General features: G+C 40.4%; 2 protein-coding genes across 2 annotated transcripts; both read right to left on the reverse strand.

The window, feature by feature from the left end:
- Window positions 1-12,717: 12,717 nt before the first annotated feature.
- LOC130852167 (protocadherin beta-16-like) lies at window positions 12,718-15,354 on the reverse strand. The gene has a single exon (XM_057732944.1). The coding sequence runs from the start codon at window positions 15,205-15,207 to the stop codon at window positions 12,817-12,819; it is 2,391 nt and encodes a 796-aa protein (XP_057588927.1). The 5' UTR covers window positions 15,208-15,354; the 3' UTR covers window positions 12,718-12,816.
- A 941-nt stretch (window positions 15,355-16,295) lies between these two features.
- Window positions 16,296-21,718, reverse strand: LOC130852173 (protocadherin beta-12-like). Its single transcript, XM_057732958.1, has one exon. The coding sequence runs from the start codon at window positions 21,582-21,584 to the stop codon at window positions 19,185-19,187; it is 2,400 nt and encodes a 799-aa protein (XP_057588941.1). The 5' UTR covers window positions 21,585-21,718; the 3' UTR covers window positions 16,296-19,184.
- Between the last annotated feature and the right edge of the window lie 1,350 nt (window positions 21,719-23,068).

A 23,068-nucleotide genomic window follows, 5' to 3' on the forward strand; every position in this document is an offset into this window, starting at 1 on the left:
TGTGGCCAACAGAAGTTTTAGTATAACCGGAGTGCGGATAATTTTTGACTCATTTTTGTAGGTTGAAAGAGAGGTGGTAATGCAGGAGCAGCAGGTGTATTGCCAGAATTAACCATCCACTCATGAAACATATTTATGCTCTCCAGACCTTCTCACATATGATCTTGTATTACTACTTCCACTTGAAGATGGAGTGCTGTTACACATGCTACAATTTTATGGTTTGATGAATCAGGTAACATCTAGTAAATTAATTACAGGCACCTCAGATCACATGTTCACTTTATGTCCCACAATCAGGGGTTCAGTCTCTACCATGGTCCAATAGCAAGCCAGGAGCTGTGTTATTGAGTTGGGATCTCTAGGAAGCAGACTCTGAGATCGAGTTAAACTAGCGTATTTGCTAGCAAGTTCTTTGAGATTGACATCCGTAGGGTAGAGGTGATAGAGGCGGGATTCAGCAGAAATGGGGAGCGCTGAAGCTAAAATAGCCCCTTAGAGTTGTGCTGTGTTAGCTGAAATGGCTAGGTCTTTATATTTCTACCTTGATCAGTCATTGGATGTGGCCAGCTCTGAAAAGTGTGTGACAGCTGAAGGGTGCCCACTGATAACACTCCTGGCACTCCCAGCAGCACTCCCAGAATCAAGACTTTCATGGAAAGGGAATTTGAGTGGTACATGTCCATGTCCTTACAGTCCACCTCCTGTGCCTCTCAGATCCTCTTTTTCACGCATATTCAGGGAGCAGCTCCTTCATGGTTCTTCTGGTCTTCTCTTCCTGGGGGAAACTTAGAAGAGGAAGTTTAATGGGATGACCTGTAGTCTCTACCACTGAAACTGGTTTGAGGGTTAGAACTGATAATCATTGTCTCCCTTCTCTACTATCCATTCTAGGTTTCTTTTAACCTACACTAGCATGTCTGGTGTTGGTGGCTTATATGGTGGTATAATCCAGACTTTCATCCCCAAGAGATATGAGCCCCTATCATCAAGCCCTTTTTAATATGGGATTGTTGCATATATCCAATTACAGAAGTAACTGGGCTAGTATGTGCCAGGAGGCACTCAAGTGGGTCAACTATGTGCCAAACATATTTTTCCTTGACTGTAGTGTGTCATAGCAGCCCTACTTCCTCCTGATGATCAGGGTCAGTTTCCCCTGTCAAGTTGTCTGCTGGACCCTGGTCATATGGAACCCAAAGGATTGAGGGTATAGCTTTAGCTTATAGTATAGGGGGAATCATCCTATATCCCCTGGTGGAAATGTTTCCCTTTAGGGACAAGGGCTTCTAACTCTGCAGAGCCCAGAGTTTCAGAAATGGGAAGCACAAATTCCCCAAGCAGGTCATTGAGAGCAATGTTAACTGAAACCATTCCTGCCATATACAGGGCTTAGTGTTTGTCTCTATTGCTGGCATATTGGAAATTTGGATGTGGAAGCAGCTAAATCAACCTTGGTAAGTGAGGTACCTGAATAGTGTTTATCTTTGCCACTGTGGCCTCTTTGTTCATGTGCTCATCATGCCAGAAATGGTCTGGCTAATGAAAGAGGCTGTCTGATGTCAAAAGAATCAAGAATTTTGTCTATTCCAATGTTTAGTGACTCTTTCTTGGTGGAATGCCCTCTGGTGGCCATTAACTAATCACATATAGGTCTTCACACTTTGTGTTTACGCCCATATACTCATCATGCTTCTAACCCATTACTCTTTGTACCCAATCTTCCAACTTTCCAGGATCCCAAGATTTTATTCTATAACACCTTTATTCAATGGGGAAAAAAAATCAAGCTCTTTGTAACAATAGTTGGATACATGTCTAGATCAGCAGAGTATAGAATAATTTTGTGACCTCTTGCTATTTCCAGAAAGCAAGGATGCTTTCAAAATTATAGGTTGGGTCAAAAGCCCACAGGAGCCAGTTTGATGAGTCTCCTGCTGGCCAAATTGTGATAAGTTAATTGCAAAAATGGACCAAAAATATATACTTGATTAAAACAAGTTAAGTCCGTAGATGCCACGAATATGTAATGACACTAAAAGGAAAAAAGTTGATTATTTTCTCTTTAAATAACTTTAGTTTATTTATCGATCCCTTTTCCAATACTTCACTGTCTTGATTATTGCAACTACACAAGATCTCTTGAAAAAAATATATACATATTTGCTTGTCACTTGCCAATTTCTACAAAACAGCCTACTTGGATTTTGATTGGAGTTCCATCTCTCTAGAGATCATTTTGGTAATAGTGAACATCTTAACAATTTTGAGTCTTCAATCCATGAACATGGTATATTTCTCCATTTATTTAAATCTTCTCAATTTCTGTTTGCAATGTTTTAGAATTTTCAGTGTGAAGTCTTGCACATCTTTAGTTAAATCTATTCCTAATGTATATTTTTGATGCTATTGTAAATGGTGGTTTTAAACTTTTACTTTGCATCTGTTACTTGTGATTATATACAAACATAATTTATTTTTATATATTAGCCTTATATTCTGCAACCTTGCTAAATCTACTCATTAGTCCTAGTAGTTTACTTGTAGGTTCTTTAGGATTTTCAACATACACAATTATGCCATCTGTAAATAAAGACAAATGTTTAAAATATCTGTGCCTTTTGTCTATTTTCCTGGTTTCTTACATTGACTAGATCTTCCATTATAATGTTGAACAGGAGTGAGAACTTTCTGTCTTTGTCTCTAATATTACAGGGAAGCATTCAATACTTTACCCAGTAAGTGTGATGTTACTTTTAGGATTTTGTAGTTTTTTTAAAACCACAATGAGGATGTTCCCATCCTCTAGTGTGTTGAAAGTTTTCACAAAATGCATTTTGAATTTTTCAAAGACTTTCTATGCATTTATTGAGATGATCATATATGTGTTCTTTATTTTGTTAATATGGTGAATTACATTGATTGATAGTTTTAATTTAACAATACTATGCTTATCATTTAGGAATTTCATTCAATTTTGACTCACATAAAATTCCCACAACATGCTCCACAAATCAGCAAGGTGCTTCTTTCTCTCCTGGGAGAGTCTAGAAATAGGCAACATGAGGATAGTGTAGCCATTCAACAATTGCAATAGGGGAACAAAGTTACTCGTTTGCTTATTTGTTTGCTTTTACTGCAACATTTTATGACCCAGGAAAACAGAGCCACTGGAAGCATTAGGAGAACTATGTGCTCACTATAGAAATTGGACCTTTCACAAATGTGAAGAAGAGGTAATAAGAGGATTGGAGAAAGTCTCTAAACACAATATCCTGAAACAGTGGTATAAATGGACAGTTATGAGTTTGCAAGGAAATTCAAACAGCTATGCATGTCCATCCACCAAAGTAGGATCATGAAGGGTGAACTCATGGAGATGTTTGTGGAAACTGCTACCTCTGAGGGGACTGAAGTGCTTGTGACTGGCTGAGGGTTGATGCTGTTCAACAAAGACAGCAGTCAGGAAGATAAGCCTGAAGTTTGGAACTTCTGAACAGATCTGGATCTGCCTGTCAATCTGCTACTTCCACATCATTTTGAGATTAATGGCTTCTTCATTTTTGCATGTCAAATCTCATATAGGTTCCTCTTTTGTCCAATTCTAACCATATAGCAAAGAGGATTCTAGCAAATGTAGTTCTAAGCCTCATATAACATAATCCAGCACAACCATCATTACCCCTAGCTTTCATCCTCATGGTTTCAAGTTCTCTCTTTTCAACTTGAATTGCTGTGTCCAACTTAAAGGAGGAGCAAAGTACAAAAAGTTAAATTACCAAGTCTGATGAAACCACCTTCTGAACATTTTTTTATTTGTATTAACTACTTATTAACCAAAACAATTGTTATATACTACACCAGCCACAAAAATGCTGAGGATACCTTTCTCAAAAGTTAAGGTCAATAACCTGAAAATTTCTAAGTTTTCATAGTAAGGAAGAAGGGTAGAATAGATAACAGGTAGGCAAATCCCAGGGTCTGCCACAATAGGCAAGAAAGAAAATCCCAACAAGTACCAAAGTCAATATCACAAGGACCACATGCATTGCATATAGTGGAAATTAGTTAGAAACAATAACAAAACTAATTTCAAATATACTTACGTGCATATTAAAAAATACACTTTACTTCAGTCTGAGATTTCACAGTGGAAATGAGACAGTATACATAGGTGAACCACAATGAAAATAATACATATTGAAAGATGTGAAATAGCTGAAAGGGTACTGGGAGAAGTTATTACCATAGAGATTTATATTAGAAAATTAAAACTATAAATTATGAGCTAGGGGGTCACTTCAAAGATGAGAGAGACACTGATAAAGCAATTCCATATTTACAACATTTTAAAGATTTCTCCTCTGGTATTACTTTCCTTATGCACAACAAAGAAGAGATGCACCTGAAGGTTTTCCCACATTGATTGCATTCGTTGCGTTTCTCTCCAATGTGAGTTTTCACATGTTTTGGAGTATTAGGGAAAACTGAAGGACTTTCCACATTCTTTAAATTCCTATCTCCCAGTATGAGGTCTCACTTTCTGACTAAAGAATGAGAATGACCTGACGGTTTTCCCACTTTCTTTACATGTATATATATGGTTTCTCTTCAGTGTGTGTTCTCATACATGTGCTAAAGTGTTAGGAATTATACTTTGCCACACTTACTACACTTACATGGTTTCTCTCTAATGTGAATTTTCACACAGCTTTGAAAGAATTAGATACAAGTTAAGATTTTCCTACACTTCAGATACTAATAGGATTTCTCTTCAGTGTGAGTTCTTACAAGTTTCGTAAATGATGAGGACCAGCTAAAGGCATTCCTGCATTTCATATATTCACAGTGTTTCTCTCCAATTTGTGTTATCACATGTACAGTAAAATGTGACGAACAAAAGAAGGACTTAACCACATTGTTTACAATTATGGGGCCTCTCTCCAATATTTGTACTCATGTGGTAATTAAAAGAGGAAGGGAACTGTGCATTCCTTACATTTATAGAGCTCCTTTCTGGTGTTTTCTCACTTGTAATCTTTGAAGAATAAGTGAAGGTTTTCCCACATTCTTTATATTTATAATGTTTCTCTCCAATTTGAGTTCTTATAGGTACTTTAAGGGATATAGAAGAAATAAAAACTTTCTCACATTCTTTTACATTCATTGGGTGTATTTTCAATATGAGTTCTCACATTTGCAACTAAAGGATAAGGGAAAGTTGAAGATTCTTCCACATTTTTTAGCTTCATAGAATTTTTCTCCAATGAGAGTTTTCACATTTTCTTAGAGGTGAAAGAAAACAAGGCTTTTTCACATTATATAAATATAAAGCTTATCTCCACTGTGAGTTCTTACATGTACAGCAATGCATGAAGAATGAATAAAAGCTTTCCTATATTTTGTATATTCACAGTATTCTTCTCCAATGTGAATTTTCACACGAGTCCTAAGATACAAAGAATACCTGAAGAGTACTCTACATTCCTTACATTGTTAGGGTTGTGTCCAGTGTGTCTTAACAAGTGAATGGTTAATGAAGGCTGTCACATACCTATTGAATTCATAGGGTTTCTCTTCAGTATGAGTTCTCTTGTGCACATTTGAATTTGGAAACAGGCTGAAGGCTTTTCCACATTGATTACTGTCATTGTAGTTCTCTCCAGTATGAAATACCTTCCACATAGTAGATTTTAAGGTCTTTCTGAAATATTTTCCAATTTGATTATATTCACAGAGATTCTCCACCATACAAATTCTTAAATATCTCTCCTGTGTCTTGCACTGATCTGTGCCTGGCAAAAAGGATGATAATTACATAATAGGAAGCTTTTCACATTGTAGATGAAGTAGTATAATACTAAGTTAAGGTAGACCATGACAATTAAAGGCTGTGTATTCTTATTCTTAGAGGAAATACCCCACAAAGTGTTACAGATAAAAAGTCAATTTAGGGTATAAAATGGAATACCAAAAAATACAGAATCAAGCCAAAAGAAAACAGAAAACAAAAAACAAAGGAGTGAAAACAGAGCGTGTGAATAAAAAAATGCAATAGACACAATTATATAAATATTTATATTAAATATAAATAGAATGCACTTTCCCATTAAAAGGCAGAATGATAAGACTGGATAAAAAAGCAAGATGTAACTCTATGTAGTTTAGCAAAGGTGAACTTAAAATATAAGACAGAATGAAAACAAAAGGATGAAAATAGATATACAAACCCCAAGCATAAGAAATATGGGTGACTATATTAATATCAGATTTAAAGTATTATTAGAAACTAAAAGGGATGTTTCATAATCATTAATGTCAATTAATCAAGAAGATAAAATAATCCTACTAATGTGCACATCTAACAACAGAACTTCACAATACATGAGGTTTAAAAAAATGCTAGAACTAGACGCAGATGCAGAGAATGGACTGGAGAACTCGAGGTTTGGGGGGGCGGGGGGAAGGGGAAGCTGAGACGAAGTGAGAGAGTAGCATAGACATATATATACTATCAACTGTAAAATAGATAGCCAGTGGGAAGTTGCTGTATAACAAAGGGAGTTCAACTCGAGGATGGATGATGTCTTAGAGGACTGGGACGGGGAGGGTGGGGGGGAGTCGAGGGAGGGAGGGAATACGGGAATATGTGTATAAATACAGATGATTGATCTTGGTGTACCTCAAAAAAATAATTTAAAAAATGCTGGAACTAAAAGAAGAAATAGACAAATTCACAATTATAGTTGAAGAATTAATATTTTTCTCTCAGTAATTGATAGAATATGTAGGAAAAATGTGGTAAGAATAAAGAATATTTAAACAACATTATCAAAGCAATTTGGTTTAATTGATATTTACAGAACATTACACACCACAACTGTAGAACACATATTTCTTTCAAGCACACATGCAAAACTTATCAAGACAACCCGTATGTTAAATAATAACAACAAAACAGCAAAACTCAGTAAATTTCAAAGGACTGAAATTGTACAGAGTAAGTTCTCAGACCAAAACAGAATTATTTTGGATATCAAAAATAATATCCCTGGCTATTTGGGAATTAAGCAAAACTTCTAGTTAAGCAACAGATCAAAGAAGAAATAAACAGGGAAATTATAGATAAACTTAATGGTAATAAAATCACAATGTATCAAAATTCATGAAATGCAGCTTAATATATAGAAAGAAATTTATAGCTTTAAATTATTTTTTATATATTTTAATCTGTAGTAGGAAAGAATCAATGATTTAAGCTTTCAAAGAAACTAGAAAAAGAATAGAAAACTAAACTCAAAGTAGGTATAAGAAATAAAAACATAAGTGGAAATCAATGAACCAGAAAACAGAAAGTAATAGGAAAATAACAAAGACAAGGTTGGTTTAAAAAAAAAGAGATTAATAAAATTGACATACTCACTGCAATACTGATAAAGGCAAAAGGAGAGAAAACATGTTTACCAATATCTAGAATGAAAGAGGGGCACCACTACAGATTCCAAATACACTGAAAAGATAATAATGGAATATTATCAAAAAATTCATGCCAATGTATTAACATCTTAGATAAAACAGACAAATTGTTTAAAAAACATGAATTACCAACTGACACAAGAGGAAATAGAAACTGAAATTGAAGTGTATCTATTAAGAAGTTGAATTTGCAATTCAAAATTTCCCCACAGAGAGAATGTTAGCCACATATGGCTTCTGGTATATTCTATCAAATACATAAAGAAGAAATAATAAATATCTTACACAACCTTTTTCATAAAAGAGAGGTGGAATAAACAATTGTCAACTCATTTTATGAGACCAGTATAACTCTGAAACTAAACCTGACAAGGGGATAACATGAAAAAATATAGAGACAAATATCCCTCATGAACATAGGTGCAAACATTCTCAGCAGCAAAGTGGCAAATGTTATCTACCCAATAGATAACATTTTCCACACTGCTGCATGCCACCTGGAAGAAAAACATATAAACAGTTTGCCTCATGAATCGCAGCCATACAGGTGCTCTTCTGTTCCCAGTCTGAAGGACTCCAGTTTGTTGGATCTCCTTAGATCTTTGTACACTTCTACTGTTGCTGCTATCTCATATTCACAATAGAGATGGACTTGGTTCAGATCTCATCATTCAGATTTCAGCTGTGACCACCATCACTACTGCTGTGATGGCCATTTGAACTGGCAAGATGGAAACCACCAAAAGAACCAGGACTAGGGTAAGGCAAGACTCTCAGAAGCAAAATTAATGGGTCACCCAAAAACTTAGTAGTAAAGATAGATACTACTTAATGCAATATTCTAAAACATCAAACAGTGAAATAATTCATGATGAACAAAATATCAATACTTTAAAAAAATATAGGATCTAACCCTACATTTGCACTACTTGGCTTCACCCTAATTCCAGCCCTGACACATCTTGACATCAACTTTACTGTTTCCTGAGCTCACTGGGGAAAAAATGACAAAGTCTGGTCTATACTTCCCTCCCCTGGGCTGCTCCTTTGAAGCCAAGAGAGCTCCCAAACTTCTAGATCCAATAACGCTGGCATTGTTACATTCACAAAGAGAAAAGTCTTTCAAGTTTGCAAACATTATTTTAGGATATGTTAGTAATGGCAATTTTATGACATACATTTATGCATTAAAGGAAAAACATCTTTATGGTGTGGAAAAGCTGTGGAAAAGCTATGGAAAAGCATTGTTACTCTGGTATATATCTCTGCATGCAGTGCATCTCTACCATCTGCTAAAGCTACTCCCCCAGACACACACATACACACACAAATACACAAACACTCTGGGTGAAGCTAAGGAGTTCCAATTCCATCATGCATCATGATAGATTTTTACTGATTTTTCATGGTTATGCTGATAAACTGGAAGTAATGCTCTTTTCAAGGTATTCCAGATCAGTTCAAGAAAGATATAAGTAGGAAGCTTTTGGAGATGCCTTTCAATTCTACACTTTACCAATAAAGTATCTGTAAAATAAGATAGGACAGGAGTAATGGCTACTGACACACTGGGGCCTCAAAACACACATCTCTGTATATTGAAAAGGTTGTTAGGAATTTCTGCTCCTTCCATCAGGTATATTCTACCAAAACATGCAATTGCTGATCTGCTTATGAAGATTTTCAGGACTCATATTTAGTCAATTTATTTTACTAACTAAAATTTTTGGCCATGTCACTTCCCTGCCTGAGAGGGAAACAAGTGTTCTCACTTGCTGCATACACTTCCAGTGGCCTTGTAAGGACACACTAATGCAGGTTTAAAAGTATAGCTGGCATTTATCAGGTCACTTTCTCATTCTATTTTCCAAAACTCAAAGTTTTGGGTTGCTACCAGCCAGGAAGATTCCTTTGAAAGTTCAATGATCTGTGAATGTTTGTATTAGTCAAATTGAGAGATGACTGAATAAAGATATAAAGTCAGCCACAGTAACTCAGAGTACTGTCCCTTGATAACACCTAAGGGAAGGTAAAACTATTTTTTCTGACAAGCATCTCATATATCTTACGCAGACAACCTAGGACCTAGACAGACAACTGTATAAATCAACCTTACTCATGAGGAGGAGAGATGTGTCAGCTTAGAATGCATTTGTCTCTAATCAACAAAAAACCTGACTACAGTTGTTTAATCACATAGGGGTTTATTTATGAAGTAACATAAAGCCTGGGAGAAGGTAGCATAGAGGTGTTGCAGCAGCTTGATGATGCTGTAAGAAATTCAAGGGCTTTACATCTTATCATTTAGTATATAACCTTTGTTCTATGGTATTCATCTCATGGTTGCAAGTTGGCTGCCTCAACTCAAGGCTTACTCAATACTCATGCCAGTTAAGAAAAAGAAAAATAGGCAAAGTCCTAAGGAACATGCCACCTCAGATTAGCCCTTACAAAAATATTTCCCTTAAGCCCAATTCCCAATTACAATTCCACATCATTAGCAATAACGGGGTTATATGACATTCCTACCTGCAAGTGATTTTGGGCATATGAATATTTTGGCCTAGAGTTGGGGAAGGCAAAGAAAAATGGGCTTGGAAATGGCTTTGTTGGCGGCCATTTGTATTCATGTCCTATAGCTGCTGTAACAAATTACTATAAACTTAGTGGCTTAACAACACAATTTATTATCTTAACGTTCTGGAGGTCAGAAGTTAAACTGGGCTAAAGTTAAGGCAGAATTATGTTCCTTGCCAGAGGCTTTAAGGGAGAATACATTTTCTTGCTTTTTCTAGCTTCTAGAGGCTGTCTGCATTCCCTCATTTGTGGCCCACTTCTATCTTCAAACTCAGTAATGGCTGGTTCAGTCTTTTTCACATAACATCACTCTGATAATGACTTTTCTGCTTCCCAATTCCACTTCTTATTAAAGACTCTTGTGATTACACTGGACCCACCTGGATAATCTAGGGTAATCTCCTTATTATAAGGTCAGCTGATTATCAACCTTAATTCTATGTGCAACTTTAATTCCCCTTTGCCAGACAACATAAGATAGTCACAGGTTCCAGAGATTAGGACATAGATACTTTGTGGGGTCATTATTCTGCCTACCACAGCCCACCCTCTGGTCCCCAAAGATTCACATCCATCTCACGTAAAAAATATATTTAAGGTCCTCAAAGATTGCATCTCATTATAGTATTGTCTCAGTGTACAAAGAGCATACACCTGCACCTTGGCTTTCTCTCCAGAACACACTTTCCTAATTTTAGCATCTTTTACAATCTGAATAGACTGAGAATTTCTCAAATCATCATATTCTTGCTCCTTTTCTTAACAGTCCTTCCCTCAATTTATTTCATTCTTATCATATTTTACACTACGCATCAAGAAGAAACCAGGCTGCACTTTCAACCCATGCCTCCTCAGCCCAAATCTCCTCAGCTAAATATCCAAGTTCATTGCTTACAAGTCCTTTTCCACTGCAGGAGGCAATTCAGTCAAGTTTTCAGCCACTATTTAGCAAGGATTCTCTTTCCTCCAGTTTCCGATAATATTTTCCTCATTTCTTTCTGAGCCCTCATGAGTAGTGACTTTAACATCCATTTTACTACCAAGTCTCCTAAGATTGTGATTTAGTTACTCTACAAGGAAATGCATGTTTTCTCCACCATACTCCTTACTTCCTTCAGAGTCTTCATTAGCAGAGTTATTAACTTCTGTATTTCAACTAACAGTCTGACCAAAGCAATCTAGGCTTTTTCTATCACGCTCTTCAAAATTCTTCCAGCCTATGCTCAATTCCAAAGCAATTTCCATATTTTTAGTTATTTGTTACAGCAGCACTCCACTTTCAGGTACCAAAATCTGTATCAGTCAGGGTTCAACCAGAGAAACAGAACCAGCAGGAGATACATATTAAGAGATATATTGCCAGGAAGTGACTTATTTGGTTGGGTGAGCTGGCTAGGCAAGTCCAAAATCTGTAGAGCAGGCAATTAGAAAGAGCAGGCTGGAAGTCTGGGGCATGAGCTGAAGCTGCTGCCCACAATCAGAATTTATTCATCTCAGGGAAGACTCAGCTCTGCTTTTAAGGCCTTTCAACTGACTGAATCAGGCCCATTCAGATCATCTAGGACAGTCTCCCTATTTTAAGACTAACTGATTAGCAGCCTTAATTCCTCTGAACCTTAATTTCCTTTTGCAATACAACACAGCATATTCATAGGTTCCAGGGATTAGGATGTAGATGTCTTTAGGGGGCCATTACTCTGCCAACCACACCATTCTACAGCATCCACAGTTACAAGGCTCCTGGAGACAGAAGAGTCCTGACAACAGAGCTGATTATTTCTTCAAATCATTCAACTCCCTCACCAACATATCCTTTACTAAGTCTTCTTTGGTGAAGTAATATTAATTCTGCAATGTATTTTCTTTCAAATTCCCTATTAACCAGAACAATGTCATCATCCAAAGGCAAGCAGATATTGGAATGCTGTGTCATCAAAAGCTCCTCTAGGCCCAGAATTTGGAGCTCACTTAAGAATCTGTCTGCAATAGCATGGGAAAATTGCAGGCAATGCATTACTTGGTCATGTCTATTGACATTAAGAGTATATAAGAACTCCTTAAACATAGTCAATCTAGGTATCAGTAAACTCTTAACAGGATCACAAATTCAGTTAGATATAAGGAAGAACTTAGAAGTGTTTTCAACATTAATTTAGATGAGAAAGGATAGATGATAAAGATATACTTGCATGAGATGACATGCAATATTTTAGAGTGAAATCTAATGATTACAAGTGTCATTTTTGAAATAAATAGCATGAAATTACACATGTTGCTGCCTATTGGTAAAACAAAAATCCAAACAGAGCTTGGAAGAAATTGGACATAAGTAAATATAAACTGATTCCACTCCAAACAGAAAAGGAGTTATAGAAAAGTCATACCTGTGTAAATAATAAAAACTTAAAATACTTCCAGTAATTAAAAAATGAAGTATGATAAAAAGGAATCAGACATTTTTATGTAGTGTCATATAGTGAGAAAAGTACTTTTAAAGTTAGAACTACTTTTATTCTGAGAGACTAACTTTCGTATTATCATTTAGAAATAAATACTAAACGTTTAATCATAAATATGAAATTTCCTGATATAAAATTTTTAATAGCAATACAATAATTGGAAAAACAATTATAGGACAAACAAACCAACAAAACAAAGAGCAGTATTACTGAGAAAAGAAGAAACACAAGTAGAAATAAGATTACTACTAGATTAAAAAAGAGAAAGGTGTAGGAGACAAAACGAATGTACATAGTGGGTGTTTCAGATACCTAAACTATTCTGGAAGGTTGGATTTCCTTCTGACTCCCTTCCACGGTCCGGTTCTAGAATACTGGGGAAGACAGGCTTCAAGAATTTGAACTCATTAATCCCAGAGCCTCCCGTCAGACACACCTCGTACTGGTAGCTCTGGGACAGGGTCCCCGTGCCGCTGACGTCCACCAGCGGGCCCGGAAAGTGGCCCTCGGGCACCGAACGGCGGCCCACCGAGGCCGCCCCGCCCCTCCTGCACAGCCGCACCGCCACGAACACCAGCACCGAGAAGAGGAAGAGCGACGACACCGACGCCAAGGCCACCACCAGGTAGACGGTGAGCGGGTCGGCCGGGCCCGCGTCCGCCGCTTCCGCTTCCGGGGCCGGCAGGTAGGGCTGCGAGAAGCCGTCCACCAGCAGCACGTGCAGCGTGACGCTGGCCGACAGCGGCGGCTCGCCGTTGTCCTTGACCTGCACCACCAGCCGCTGCTTGGCCGCGTCGCGCTCGCTCAGCGGCCGGGCCGTGCGCACCTCGCCGTTGTGCGCCCACACGCCGAACAGCCCGGGCTCCGTGGCCTTGAGCAGCTGGTACGACAGCCAGGCGTTCTGGCCCGCGTCGCCGTCCACCGCCACCACCTTGGTCACCAGGTAGCCCGCCTCGGCCGCCCTGGGCACCAGCTCGGTGCAGGGCGCCGAGGCGTTCTGCAGCGGGTGCAGCACGAAGGGCGCGTTGTCGTTGGCGTCCTCCACGAGCACGCGCACCAGCGCCTGGCTGCTGAGCGGCGGCGAGCCGCGGTCGGCGGCGCCCACGCGGAACTCGAAGGCCCGCAGGGCCTCGTAGTCCAGCGACCTCAGGGCGAACAGGTGGCCGTTGTCCGGGTTGACGGACACCAGGGAGGCGAGGGGCACGTGCGGGTCGTGGGGCGGCAGCAGCGAGTAGGTGACCTGGGCGTTGGCGCCCGCGTCTCTGTCTGTGGCGCTGACGCTGCCGATGTGCAGGGCGGGGCTGTTGTTCTCGCGCACCCGCAGGGTGTAGGCGGTCTGGGTGAAGGCGGGGGCGTTGTCGTTGACGTCGGACACCCGCACGGTTATGTTGTGCTCGGTTTTCAGCCTGGGGGTCCCCATATCTGTGACGGTGATGGTGATGTTGTACTCCGCTCTTTCTTCTCTGTCTAGTGCTTTCTCGGTTACTAAAGTGTAAAAGTTCTTGACTGAAGGTTTTAGAAGAAAAGGAAGGTCATCCTGAATGGAGGAAATAGTTTTCCCATTGTCCCCAGAGTCAAGATCTGAAACACTGAAAACAGCAACTACAATGTCAGGGGAGTTTTCTGGGATGGGACTGGTGAGTGCGGACACCGTCACTTCTGGAGGATTATCATTCACATCCACTACCTGCAGGAGAAGAGTGCATTTTCCCGAAAGACCTCCCCCATCAGTGGCCTTGATGTCCACTTCATAAGACAGAACTGTTTCAAAATCTACTTTATTTCTCAGTCGAATTTCGCCTGTCATAGGATTTACCTCCAAAGTTTTACTAATATCTTCTGAAGGCTGAAAGAACGTGTATGATATTTTCCCATAGACTCCACTGTCTACATCGCTGGCAGAGACAGTGACAACCAAGAAGCCTACGGGGCTGTTTTCGGGAATATGCACCTTGTAGAGCGACTGCTCAAATTCAGGGGCGTTATCATTACTGTCCACCACATCAATGAGCACCTGCGCGGTTCCATACCGAGGCGGAGAGCCTCCATCCAGCGCTGTCAGTGTTAATGAGATTTCAGGCTCCTCCTCCCGATCCAGCTCTTTGTCCAACACCAGCTCAGGGTATTTTCTGCCATCGCTGCGATTTCGGGTTAGAACCCGGAAGTGGGAGTTGGGGCTGATTTTATAGTTCTGAACATTGTTGGTGCCTACATCCAAGTCCAGAGCGTTACTCAGAGGGAATGCAGTTCCTATAGGACTGTTTTCCGGTATTTTTAGAATCATTTCTTTTTCAGTGAACACGGGGGAATGGTCATTTATGTCTTTCACTCTCAGTTCTGCCTGAAATATCTCTAACGGCTTTTCCATTAATACTTGGAAATGTAGTATGCAGGGCTCAGTTGAACCACATAGCTCCTCTCGATCTAGTTTGTCATTTATGAGCAAATCCCCCGTCTGAATCTGGAGCTGTAAATGCTCTTTGTTCCCCTGGGAAATGATCCGGGCCCCGCGGGTAGATATCTCTGTCAATCCCAGCCCCAGGTCTTTTCCTACATTTGCCACAAAGGAGCCTGTCTCTGTTTCTTCCACTACTGAATAGGGCCCCAACTCGGCGCTCGCCCCAGACATGCTCAGCAAAACAAAGAAAACTAGGACTTGCCTTTGTCTCCCATTGTGCATCCATCTAATATCCATTGTTTTTCCTGAACACTGAGTTCACAGGAGCTTCATTTATGCCCAAGATCCTGGTAGTCTGGTCCTGCAGTCTAGTAGGTCAGAACTATGTCTCTAAATACAGTTTTAAAGAGGTTTCACGCACATTTTGCTCTGGCTGAGAAAGCTCTTTCTTCAGTTTCCAGGCAGTATGAAACTGGCTGGATCCTGGAGCTACTTCTGCAATTCTGTTTCTCATCACCTTAACCTGCAGCGCCACCATGCGTTATCACTACGTCTTATCTTTTCTGGTTTAACATTGGATGCAAAGGTATTGGATCCTAAATGTACCAAATAGGCTGTGTAAACCGTGTTCTGTAATATGAAACAACTGAGTTCTATTTTGTTGTGGTTTTTATGAGTTCAGAGAGAGCAGTGTTATTGCACAGGAGGAGTACTAAGAGCAAACTTTCATTATGTTGACTGTTTAAAGCTGTTCAGGGTGAATGATTAAATAAAATAATTTAATTAACATTTAAGCTGGGAAGAATACACCTGTAGGAGCAAAATATTTCCAAAATGATATGGGAACAGTTTCACAAGTACATTATTTTCCTGGTACATGTTATAGAATTACAGATGAATAGACACTGCAAAATTGCAATCAGTAATGGTTCTAAAGAGAGTATTTTACCAATGCCTTATTAAAGAGTAGATTACTTCCTCTTCTTTCCAACACCTAAGCCTGAGGACAGGAGTTTTTTGGAAACTTTCAAATTATTGGAAAGTTATTTCCCAAAAAGGCAGTCTAAAGGTTAGGCCTGCCATGTTCTGGGATTTTTTTTTATCATGACAAGAATAATTTGTTTTATTCCTTTTAAAAAATAGGTTTAATGAGATGTAATTCACATACCATACAATTTACTCATTTGAAGTGCACAATTAGTGCCTCCATTACCACAGTTAATTTTAGAACATTTTCATCACCTAAAAAAATCCCATAATACTCTTTAGTTCAGATTTTCCATTTTTATAATTTAAATTGAATTCCAGTAAAGAGTCATAATATCTTTGTAAGTACAGTGTTTTTGTTAACGATCTGTAGAACAATTTTTGATAAATACCTTGTCTGGGGTTAAAGCATTCAATCAATGAGGTCTAAACTCCTGTTATAAAGGTCTTTGTATGCCTTCCTTTGGCCACAGGTGGTCCTGCTAGACTGGATAATTTTCTTCCAAGCATCAACCTGCGATAGGCAGAATGATGGCCACCCACCGAAAGATGCCCATGCCCTAATTCCCCAAATCTGTAAATATGTTATATTACATGGCAAAAGAGAATTAATAGATATAAGTAAATTGAGGACCTTGTGGAGGGCAGGTTATCTTGGATTATCTGGGAGGGACAGAACCTTTCCTAGCTATGGTCAGAGGAGTATGTGATTACAGAAGAAGTGGACTAGGAGACATAATGTTGCTGGCTTTGAAGATGGATGAAAGGGACCATGAGTCAAATACTGTAGGCAGCATCTAGAAGCTGGAAAAGACAAAGAAATAGATTCTTCTCTAGAGCCACCAGAAGAGAATGAACCCCTGCTGACATCTTGATTTTAACTGAGTCATACCCGTATCAGACATCAGACCTACAGAACTAGATAGTAGTGCATTTTTATTGTTTTAAGCAACCAAGTAGCATTAGAAAATTAATACATAAGCCTGAAATTTCATGCACCCAGCATCTGAGTCAACAAGTCATCACTCTGTAAAACTGGATTATCACAGCAAATGCTGAAGAATGTCTGATTCAGCTCTCATGAGCCATCCTTTCAGAATAAAGTCATTTATGACCCTCTAAATCTTTTTTCAGCATAATTTTTAAGAAGGGTTGTCAAAGACATACGGTTAATTTTAACAGAAAATAACTGTAGCCTATCAGCTTTATGTCTATTTAATTTCCAGAATCTCTAAATTATTTAGTGATAAAAACTCCTCCATATCATTGCCTATACTTTTCTGAAATTATTTAATTTAGAGCTAATACTAGAGTAGCAACTGCTTTCATAAAGATAGTGTGTTTTAATGAATATATACAATTTGAATAAGGGACTTACAAAATGTATATAATAAACTTTCAAAAAAAGAGAAAATATATATTAGGATTGACAGAAAAAGACTGAAGGAATAAATAGTACAAAAAACTCAAGAAATACAACCATAGGATAATTCTACTTCATATCTGAGGCATTCATTTCTGCAGTAATGAATGTGATATGTTGAGAAGGTACAGGAAGATAATCAGGCTGATTTGATCATGCTGAAGGTCAGCTGTGGTATCTGACCCAGCTTACTTAGGTCAATGCTTCTATAAGAACTTTGGGTTTATTGGTCCAGAGCAGTGTGGTCTTTGGTATACAAACAAAAGCAAGCAACAGACTAAAAGTTACATTTCTACATAGGAGTTCAATTCATGCAACAGAAGGATTTCACTTCCTTGGTTAGGAAGACATTGCCACCAGTTAATGCCTGCCATCTTTATGATAGTTAATGCCTGCCATCCATATGATAGCATATGGGTTAAGAACTGGGACATTCCATGCAAGTAGACTTAGAATATATTCCAAATTTTTTCTTTTATTACTTCAGAATTGTGAACAAGTTAAAAAGGAAATAACAGGCCAGCTTCCTTAGAGTTTGGCAGAGGATTAAAAAGATAATGAATGTAAAGCACTCTGTACTCTACTTTTAACTAAATTAGAAATCAAAGGAAACTTGACAAAGATCAGTTAGATCAAACTACACACTTAAGATCTTTGCATTTTACTATTATATAACATTTTAACAAAAAATCTTACTGTGAAAGCATTAGGATTGGATTCCACTGGAGGTAGCACAAAACTAAAATGATGGTGGCTTAAATGAGATAGAAGTTCCTTTATTTCTCATGTAAAAAAAGCTCAGAAGTGGGCAATCCAGGGATGACATGTTAACTCTGTGATTATCAGGGATCCTCATCTCTTTAAAGTTTACTCTATACTGACTGTTTTGGTCCATTATTTCCACTTAGTGTTGCTTTATGGCTTAATATGACTGACTGTGTTCCAACCAAGACTCTCATATTGCAAGCAGCAAGAGGCAGTTAGAGAAGGACAGAAAGGGGTCCCCTTCCTAGATGAGTCACCTCCCTTTTAATGGCCTTCTTGGAAGTCTCTTACAGCATTTGCATATACAGTCAAATGTCCCCTTTTAGCTGCCAAGGAAGCTCAGAAAACGTTTTTTTGATTAAGCACACTAATGCTCTAAATGAAATTTGGAGTGTGTTACTAAAGAAAAAAAGATGAATGGAGATTGTACAGCTACTGCATTTTCTGTCACAGATGACCAATGTTTCTCAAGTGGGAAAAGGCAATTTCCGATTATGCCCTTTTATCTCACTGGATAAACACAGTGTAGCTTCCCCCCAATGAAACTAAATGGAAAAAAATTAGAATGGAAACTAAATGGGAAAATTAAAATAGCTATATTAAAGCTAACACTGGTATATTAATGAAAGGAAGCACAATTAGTAAGAGAAGATCAAAGCACTATAAGAGCAGCATAAAGTAAGAGCCAGATTCTCACTGTTCCAGTTCTCTCTCCCTCCTCATTGGGCATGCTTCAGTGTGTTAGTGTGGTACTGCTCTTATATACTTAATGGTTTAAAAATTAATAAGAAAAAGTCAAGGAAATACAACTGATTGTATAGAATTAATTTCCCAGTGTGTTTTTTTTCTTAACACATTTCTAAGCTATGCCAGAAAGGACTTGTACAATTATTGACGTCATCAGTGTTTTGAGTCAGAGGCAAGATTTAGGACCGTTAATCTTGTTACAGTAATGAAGATAAGACACCAACCATTCTTTAAAACAAAATTTGCAGGCAAGTTTAGTGTAGTTTAAAAGTTAATGATAAGGTTGCCAGAAAAACCGTCATCTTGAAGTATCATCAATTTAAAATATGTGGAATATGAAAACCAATTACTGTCACTGAATACTGAAACCAAAATCTTTCCTAAAGTTGGGGGTTTCTTCTATTTCTGGACCAGGGGAATGGCCCTGAAACTTGGGCACAACTGGCTTCAGAAACTTGAACTCGCTGGTCCCAGTACCTCCCCGCAGACACACCTCGTACTGGTAGCTCTGGGACAGGGTCCCCGTGCCGCTGACGTCCACCAGCGGGCCCGGAAAGTGGCCCTCGGGCACCGAACGGCGGCCCACCGAGGTCGCCCCGCCCCTCCTGCACAGCCGCACCGCCACGAACACCAGCACCGAGAAGAGGAAGAGCGACGACACCGACGCCAGGGCCACCACCAGGTAGACGGTGAGCGGGTCGGCCGGGCCCGCGTCCGCCGCTTCCGCTTCCGGGGCCGGCAGGTAGGGCTGCGAGAAGCCGTCCACCAGCAGCACGTGCAGCGTGACGCTGGCCGACAGCGGCGGCTCGCCGTTGTCCTTGACCTGCACCACCAGCCGCTGCTTGGCCGCGTCGCGCTCGCTCAGCGGCCGGGCCGTGCGCACCTCGCCGTTGTGCGCCCACACGCCGAACAGCCCGGGCTCCGTGGCCTTGAGCAGCTGGTACGACAGCCAGGCGTTCTGGCCCGCGTCGCCGTCCACCGCCACCACCTTGGTCACCAGGTAGCCCGCCTCGGCCGCCCTGGGCACCAGCTCGGTGCAGGGCGCCGAGGCGTTCTGCAGCGGGTGCAGCACGAAGGGCGCGTTGTCGTTGGCGTCCTCCACGAGCACGCGCACCAGCGCCTGGCTGCTGAGCGGCGGCGAGCCGCGGTCGGCGGCGCCCACGCGGAACTCGAAGGCCCGCAGGGCCTCGTAGTCCAGCGACCTCAGGGCGAACAGGTGGCCGTTGTCCGGGTTGACGGACACCAGGGAGGCGAGGGGCACGTGCGGGTCGTGGGGCGGCAGCAGCGAGTAGGTGACCTGGGCGTTGGCGCCCGCGTCTCTGTCTGTGGCGCTGACGCTGCCGATGTGCAGGGCGGGGCTGTTGTTCTCGCGCACCCGCAGGGTGTAGGCGGTCTGGGTGAAGGCGGGGGCGTTGTCGTTGACGTCGGACACCCGCACGGTTATGCTGTGCTCGGTTTTCAGCCTGGGAGTCCCCATATCTGTGACGGTGATGGTGATGCTGTACTCGGCCCGGCTTTCTCTGTCCAGCGTTCTCTCTGTTTCCAAGGTATAGTAATTCTCAATTGAAGATTTTAAAATGAACGGGATGTCTTCGGAAACAGAACAAATCATCCTCCCGTTGTCCCCAGAGTCTCTGTCCCGGATACTAAAAACCATAACCACAGTCTCCGGCGAATTTTCTGGGATTGGACTGGTAATTGATGACACGGTCACTTCAGGAGCATTGTCGTTCACATCCATCACCTGAATCCTGACTGTTGATTTTCCGAAAAGGCCTCCCCCATCTGTGGCTTGAATGATTATTGCATATGATTCAATTGTTTCAAAATCCAAGGGTGCAGTTAAACTAACTTCTCCAGACTTTTGGTTAATTTCAAATGTCTTGCGAATATCTTCTGAGGCATGGGAAAAAGTATATGATATTTCCCCGTTTTTTCCCGAGTCTAAGTCCCAAGCTGAGACGGTGACAACCAGTGAGCCTAGTTCGCCATCCTCTGGAACCTTCACTTCATAAAATGGCTGCTCAAACTCAGGGGAGTTGTCATTAGTGTCCACGACCACCACCCGAACCGAGGCAGTCCCGGACCTGGGAGGAGACCCACCATCCAGAGCAGTGAGGATGAAATTGAGTTCAGGCTGCTCTTCATAATCCAGCGCCTTATCCAGAACTAACTCTGGGTATTTCCTATTATCTGGATTGACTCTCATTTTAATATGGAAATGAGAGTTGGGGCTTATTGTGTAGCTTTTTAGAGCGTTGATTCCTACATCTAAATCCTTAGCACTTTCTAGTAAGAACACAGCACCGACAGGACTATTCTCTGGGATTTCTAGAAGCATTTCTTTGTCTAAGAAGACAGGAGAGTGGTCATTTATATCCCTGACCTGGAGCTCAATCCGTAAAAACTGCAAGGGGTTTTTCATTAATATCTGGAAATGCAGCACACAGGGTTCAGTGGAGCCGCAGAGCTCTTCCCGGTCTAGTGCTTCGCTTAAGAGCAAATCCCCCGTATTTATGTCCAGCTGCAACCGCTGTTTGTTATCATTAGAGACCACCCGAGCCTCCCTCGAGAACAGCTCCCTCACTTCCAGCCCCAGGTCTTTTGCCAAATTGCCTACAAAGCTCCCACTCTGCATTTCCTCTGCCACCGAAAAGCGCCCAGACTCGGAGCCCGCCTGAGACATTCCCAGCAAAACAAAGAGAAGGAGGACTTGCCTTATCTGCAAAGTGCCTGCACCTCCGTTCTCCATAGGTCGTTTCCCAAAGGCTTCCTGCAGAATGGCTTCAGCTCCTCTTCCCACTTTTGGGAAACGTGCCTCTGATTTGGAGCCCTAAGGATTTTAACCCCGTTGAATAGCTTCTAGTTTGCCCCTTGAAGCCTTGTTCTTTCTGTCTTCCTAGTGAGTGCCCTCTATACACTGGATGTCAATGTCCAGAACATCATCCAGCAAAGAATTTTTCCTCCAGCGATGTTATCCTGCAGCGCCACCATGTGTCTCCACAGATTTTCAGTTTGATGAAACTACCTAAATTCCATTCACATAAATGTCCTCCAGAAGCAAATGTTGTTTTATTTATTGTGTTTAAGTGGTTATAGATATACTGTATTGTCCATAAGAATTGTTCTATACTCAGTATAGTTTGTGATGCTGTTAGTATTCATTTTAAAGCATGTAAGTATCCCTTCCCACTTTCACACAACTGAAAATGCTCAGTTGTGGTGAATACAGGAATATAAGATATGATTCCTGGCCCCCAGGAGCTTGTATTCTTTCTGAGAAAACTGAAAACCGGAAACAAGGAGAGTATAAATGACTGTTTATCTGAACAAAATTCCACCACTACTTGGCCTTCCTTAGGTGGTAAGGGAAAGGGAAAGTAGTGTACATGAGTCATTTCAGAAGTCCTCTCAGAGGATATGAAACAGGATTAACCATGAGGTGTAATATATATAGATAGTTGTACTAGCACAAGAAGGCTTTCTGGGGATTTCCTTGATAGCAATGAACTGTGAGCTAAGAGAATAATGAAGTAAGAAATTGGAGTGGAATATGTTATGGAAATCCATAATTTAGCTTTATTTTATCATAATTTATAAAAAATATTTAATAACTACACAAACACAAACGTGTTAGTTTCATCTAATGCAGGCTTACTCCTAAAGCTGGCTTTCCTCAAGTTCCAAGATACAACTGTGGTCATCTGCTATCTTTTTCAGCACAGGAAGAGAGTGAGAGAGATTATCTTTCCCAATCACAGAACAAAAACTTAGTTTTACTAGTATCAGACAAACTAAGATCACGCACCTGCTACTGAGGCGATCATTGTTTCAGGGGTATAGAATGGTAGGTGGAGATTTTAGTCCCAGAATCTGAAGACCCATATTTGGCCTCTGCTTTGTTTTAATCCTGTCTGGGGCCACCTCTTAAGCTCTGGGTGATTTCAGTTCTAGCCAAAGTGCATGGTTACTATATGGTGAGAGAGATTGTTTGGAATGGAATTCACCTATGATGTCCACTATAGTACGTCTCAAAAATGCTCTCAAAAATTGATGGAAGAGAGATCTAAGAAATTTCCATTTTTAAAATGTTAAGTTCAAATTACATTCTTAAAGATGTAAGCTAGACACATGGTTGAAAAATCAATCACTACAAAAGGTAGAAATTGAAAAGTAGGTGGATCGACTACACACAGTTGTCCTCCCTCCTTTTAAAATATCCAATAAATGACAGAA

The sequence above is a fragment of the Hippopotamus amphibius genome, chromosome 1 (genome assembly GCF_030028045.1).
Source record: "Hippopotamus amphibius kiboko isolate mHipAmp2 chromosome 1, mHipAmp2.hap2, whole genome shotgun sequence".
NCBI lineage: Eukaryota > Metazoa > Chordata > Mammalia > Artiodactyla > Hippopotamidae > Hippopotamus > Hippopotamus amphibius.